This window comes from Elaeis guineensis, chromosome 8 (assembly GCF_000442705.2).
Source record: "Elaeis guineensis isolate ETL-2024a chromosome 8, EG11, whole genome shotgun sequence".
Lineage (NCBI taxonomy): Eukaryota > Viridiplantae > Streptophyta > Magnoliopsida > Arecales > Arecaceae > Elaeis > Elaeis guineensis.
In genome coordinates, this window is record NC_026000.2 from 16632061 (window position 1) to 16638241 (window position 6181).

Here is a 6181-nt window from a genome sequence, read left to right on the forward strand (position 1 = left end):
AATTTTAAATTATATAATTTTTGATATATAAATAGATTAAAGATAATAAATTATGCCGAATGATCCGAATTATTAATATATGATCTCATTATCTAATGTAAATATTATCGAATCTGATCAAAGATCCACTGTATTCAAACCCTGCTTTTTCTTTATAGGACCAAAATCAATGCAAAACCCACCCAGCATCATTCCATGGCAAAGACGGTTCATCCCCAGCTGTTTAAAAAATGGGAAAGAAATCTGATCCACTAGCTATTGGCCTACTTCCAAGGCTGGTGGGAAAAAGACCCTCGGAAAATCTCCTTCTAACGGAAAAAGAAACAACAAACCTCCTTTTGTCACTCCCACAAATCTCAACAAAAAAGTCGGCAAAGAAAAAGCTTAAAACCATAAAATAAATTTAACAACAAGTCATTAAATGTTGTTCCGCCCATTAACACTGATATAATCCACCATTTTCCAATTCATAAACCCTACGAGGCAGCCCTAACTCCACTGCCGGCCGACGCGTGCATTCCTCTCAATGGGCTCCTGCCTGTCGACGCGGTCGCCAGCGAGGTCGACGCCGGCGGACGGAATGCTGACCGCTGACCGCACCGCCTCCTTTTCTTTGTCCCGGTCGCGGATCAACTTCAAGAGCTGGAAGGAGAGGAAGAGGCAGAGGAGGAAGGAGAGGAAGCGGCAGAGGAAGGAGAAGGAGAGGAAGAGGCAGAGGAAGGAGAAGGAGAAGACGGGCACAGGTGTTGTTGGTAGTGTAGGGGTGTTTGACCGGCGGCCGGCGGGGCCCGGCAACGGGGAGTTGGCGGAGGACGAGCTCTACGACGTGCCCGGCCGGATGTTTCTGAACGGGACCAGCGAGATGGCTTGTCTGTATACTCAGCAAGGAAAGAAGGGTACTAATCAAGACGCAATGATCGTGTGGGAGGTATTGGTTTTTTTAAGCTTGTTTCTGGTTGTTATGGATGTTTTTTGTGCAATAGTTTTTGTTTTTTAATTGCAATGGAGTATTATTATTTTTTTTTTATGGTGGTGATTTTATGAGAGGAAAAAGGAATGGTGGATTTGATGTTAAATTCTTTGCTTTTGCTTGTGGATGTGTTTTTAGACGGTGTTAGTTTGATCAAAGCCCATATTACCCATTAAAGAAAATGGTGTTTCCTATTGTGATTTTTTTGAAAGAGATTTTTTTTTTTTCTTTTTTGAACTTTTGTTTTATCTTTCTGCATGGTTGATATAGTGGGAAGTTCTTGATGCTTCTTTTGCCTTCGATATTCTTGGTAATCGTCTATTATTGATATCATATAAGGATTTTATCAATTTTTTTCGTAGTAATAATCTTAGAATGTGAAGTAGTCAATTGTAGGTCCTTGGTTGTTGTTTATTTCCATATGAAACGAATATTCCCTTGCCGTCATATAATTCATGCAGCTAATGTTCCTCTAGCATACATATCTTGAGCCTTGATCAAAATGCCTATTCTTATGCCTTTTAAAAAGAATTTGAATTCATCTGCTTTTTTTTTTTTTTAATTTATTTTTTGGTTGTGTTTGTGACTGTAGAATTTCACTTCAAGAAGTGACACCATATTCTGTGGAGTATTTGATGGTCATGGCCCATTTGGTCATATGGTTGCCAAGAAAGTCAGAGATTGTCTTCCTCTTAAGTTGTGCACTGAATGGAGAGCTAATGTTAATGGGCACAACAGCCCTCAACAAAATGGTAACTTGTCCAGGAGCATGAATTCTGAAGAATCAACGTTTAGCGGCATTGATGATGAATGGGGTGAGTCCATTGATGAGAATGAAAAGCCACCTGAGATTTATATTCCGCTTAAACAGTCTTTCTTGAAGGCTTTCAAGTTGATGGATAAAGAATTAAAACTTCATTCAACAATTGATTGTTTCTGCAGTGGGACTACAGCTGTTACTGTGGTAAAACAGGTAATAAGTTGCAATGATTCTTATGATTTCTTCTTCTTCTTCTTCTTCTTCTTTTTACCAGTGTTCAAAAACTTCTCAGCTTCCAAGTTGGACTTGGTGGAATGATTCCAAATCACAGGTTTTATAATATATGAGATGTTAATTGAGAACTTAGATGTTGGTTTTTGTTTTTATTATGGAAGTAATTTTGTAGTTGTTGCATTTCCAGACCAAGTCAACTTGGCTGAGTTCCAAGTCAGTTGGCAAGTTTTTGAACATTGGTTTTGCCTCCATCAATTTGCAGGCTGTTATATTTAGTACGACTTGCACTTCTTCAGGGACAGGATCTTATAATTGGAAATGTTGGAGACTCTAGAGCAATATTGGGGACACGGGATGAAGATGATAATTTGGTTGCTGTACAATTGACTGTTGACTTGAAGCCCAATCTTCCTAGTATGGTTTCTCTCTCTGTTCTGTAAAGTATCTCTTGGGTAGAAGAAGAAATTGCTAGGATATGTGCAAGTTTCTTAATAGCTGATTTTGCTTTTCTGATAAGCCAAATAGGGCTTTAAAGACAGAGGCACCATGTTATTCTAAGATTTCTTTTGAGTCTCTGGCATCAAGTTCAATTGGATGCCCCAAAAATTGTCTAAGAATTTCCTCTGAGGTTCCAATATGACACCATCTTCACACGCATCATTTCCCAGTAATCAGTTTTAGAAATTATTTCCAATGAATGTCTTGATTGCTCTAACCCCTTATTGCTGAGGTTAGTTGATAATCCACTCCAACTTAGTTTGTACATAAGATTTTAACCTTTTCGTATATTGTCTCAGGGGAAGCTGCCAGGATCCAGCAATGCAAAGGAAGGGTTTTTGCTTTGCTGGATGAACCAGAAGTTGCACGCATATGGTTGCCAAACAATGACTCACCTGGCCTGGCTATGGCTAGAGCTTTTGGAGACTTCTGTCTGAAGGATTATGGATTAATTTCTGTTCCAGATATCTCCTATCGCCATCTCACTAGTAAAGATGAGTTTATTGTTCTAGCCACTGATGGGGTATTGTTGACTCCTCTTTAAAGCGGATGCTTAATATATTTGTTACAAAACTGAAAGTTTGGTTCTTGGACTTGGAATGATATAACTAAATCATTGTCAATTTAGTCAAAAAAAAAAAAAAAACAAAGATTTTGACTATAATCTGACTACCTTGGAATAATGAGCTGCCAACTTTGGTTATGTAGTCTAGTTGACCTTCTCTTTCCGCACATTAAATATCAGGGTTATTTCAGCTTCAAATTATTTTTCCGCTTTTAGTGCTTTCATGTTGAATAACATTGAATGGTATTGTCTGGACATATAATTCATATTTTACTGAATGATGTGCTCATGGTGACAGATCTGGTTCATGACTTTTGAGCATGCTATATTGGCCAGCTGAGCTTGGGTGTCCTATTACACAAACTTGGGGCTCTTGGACCTCCTTTCACAACCTTTAATGGAAATAAAATTCTACAAGTTGATCCTTTTCATTGTATTTCTTCATAGGATTTTTTGCATATATATCCTCTTAAACATTCAAATTTGCATGAATATCCTTTCAAAATTGATATTTGTATGTATACCCTCATAAAATACTTATTTTGCATATATATCCTTCTTTTTTCTTGTTTTCTTATATATATGCCCACATCATTTAACGCCGTTAAAAAATTAATGGTTTAAAATTTAAATGACTAAAACATCCTTATGGATAGACATGCAAAAAGAAAATTTATAAAGGTATATATACAAATAGCAATTTCATGAGGGTATTCATGCAAATTTGAATGTTTAGAAGGATATGCACGCAAAAAATTCTAATTTAATTTTTATCTATTTCATCTAGATAGATTCAGGCCCTCTCACTCTACAATGTAGTAATATATCACATAATATAACAATAAGATGATGATATTATATAATATTTTATATATTAGAATGTTTTGTTATATTTTATTTTTATGCAAGATGGGACGATTATGTCCATCTTAAAGCAACATGATATACCTTATACACTTCACAAAGATATTTTCGATAAAATTTTTTAAAATAAAATAGAATAAAATTATAAATTCTTATTGTTACATAATATCCAAATTCACAACTATGTCCATTCTATGCAAATGTACAAGCTATTCATCTAATATCAGGTTTAGATACTTTTTTTTGAAGCATATTATTATATATTAGAGGAAACATGGATGGTTATGATTTGTTTATTTTCTAAATAAAATAATTTTGATCTATCATTTGATAAAAAATTTATTTTATCTATGTAAATTAATAAATTAAGTAAATTTATTATTTTAGTTGTATATGTTAATTATTTTCTATTAGAAAAAGAAAGAATTAACAAACCAAAAGAGGTGTATTTTTTGAAAGGATATTTATGCAAATTTGAATGTTTGGGAGGGTATGCATGTAAAAAACCCTTCCTCATATTAGCTTTTTGCATGAGCATGCAGATAATTCCTTTCAAATTTTTCCTTAACTAACAGAACTCTATCTTTTCAAGTCTGCTTTTTAATATTATTCACTGACTAGTACTGAATGCTTTTATCTGTTTGAAGATGCTGTGCATTTCACCTGGCTAGGCATGAAATGCTGGGCGGTAAATTTGAGTACATTGAATAGTAAGTGTTTCAGAAAATTCCCTCTGTGATGTGATCACAGTCTGCTGACATCTACTCATTTGCATTATATCAGAATACTAATGCTTTTTAGCCTTTATTCTTCCTATCTGGACCATTCCAACAACTATATATAATCTGGCACCCTATCTGAATGATGAATCAATTTATTTTTGCAGTTCTCTGTTTTTATCTTTTTCTTAACAAGTTCCCTATATATCCATTTACCTGATCAACAATTACAAGATTATAGGAGACATTTCTCTTTAATTGCTGATTCAGTGAAAATATTGTAATCCTTTTTATGCATTAATGCATGTCATGTGGAGGGACCATGTTTGCATTGTTATGATTTGTTCTATGTGAGATTTCATCATTTCTGGATAATGAAGTTGTGGGGAAGTTAACCCCCACTTTTTTATTTAATACATTATCAACCGATATAATTGGAAGTCTGACATGAGACAAAAAACCTTTGGGAGTTGTTGATGTGCCGCTAACCATTTGTAGGTTTGGGATGTTCTCTCGAACAAGGAGGCTGTTGATATAGTGGCATCAGCACCAACTCGTGCAAGTGCAGCTAGAGCTCTTGTTGATTGTGCTGTTCGAGCTTGGCGACTTAAATTTCCCACCTCAAAAATTGATGACTGTGCTGTTGTTTGTCTATTTTTGGAGCCACCATCCCCTTCCGATCCATCTCGTGGAAGTGACTTCGAGAATATGCCAACGGAGCAAGCAGAGACAAGGGTCTTGGGTTCAGTAGATGAAGGCAAGGAAAAAAGGCATGGACCAGTCCCTGTTGGAGCTCATACTTTTGTTTCTACATTAGAACATCCATGCGCATTTCGCAATGCTGATGAGATTGTACCAATATCTGAGGAACCTAAGGTAGAAAAGGTGCCAGAAATATGTCAAGCCACAAGAAGCCTTGCTGATTGCATATCCACAACAGAGGAGGAGTGGTCTGCCCTCGAAGGTATTACCAGGGTAAACTCACTTCTACGTCTTCCCAGATTTTTGTCTGGTGATAAGAGGACCACCATTTGGAGAAAATGGTTGTAAGAAGTGACGAGCAACTCCTGCAAGGAACTGAGAAATTCAAAGTAGGTAGCAGGTTTTTTTTTTTTGTTTGCTTGACATCAAGTTTCTGTTATCTTAAGTTCTCAGTGGAGCATGTGGAAACCTGTATGCTGTTATTTATTGTGTTGTTATCAGAGGGTCGCACTTCACAGGCTTCTTTACTCCTGTAGAAATTTTTTGCTTTGGAAGAAGCCTGTGAAATATGTCTTGCCTCTTCCTATATGAAACACAGCCTATCTTTAATATAGACTTTTTTTTTTTTGAATTGTATGTTTGATTTTTTTTTTTTGGATGTAAAGGGAGGAAAAAATCCACCCAAATTTATATGTTTGATAATTACCTTGCCAAGCATCGCACTTTTTTATTCTTCTTGTTCTATTGATGACTTTCTTTGGCTACTACTAGCTTGTTCTGGTTACTGGCGCTCCTATGTTATCCGGCGCTCCTATGTTATCTATGAGAATTAGAATTAGTGTTATCAGGGGCTTGGTTTGTCGCTATGT

The 6181-nt window shown here is 36.0% G+C and overlaps 1 protein-coding gene across 1 annotated transcript; it reads left to right on the top strand.

Annotated features, from left to right (window-relative positions):
- Positions 1–223: 223 nt before the first annotated feature.
- On the top strand, positions 224–5943 carry LOC105050020 (probable protein phosphatase 2C 66). The gene is made up of 5 exons (XM_010929860.4): positions 224–928; positions 1563–1943; positions 2261–2378; positions 2762–2985; positions 5109–5943. Exons 1-5 carry the CDS (start codon positions 527–529, stop codon positions 5658–5660), a joined length of 1677 nt encoding a protein of 558 aa, XP_010928162.1. The 5' UTR covers positions 224–526; the 3' UTR covers positions 5661–5943.
- The last annotated feature ends 238 nt before the right edge of the window (positions 5944–6181 follow it).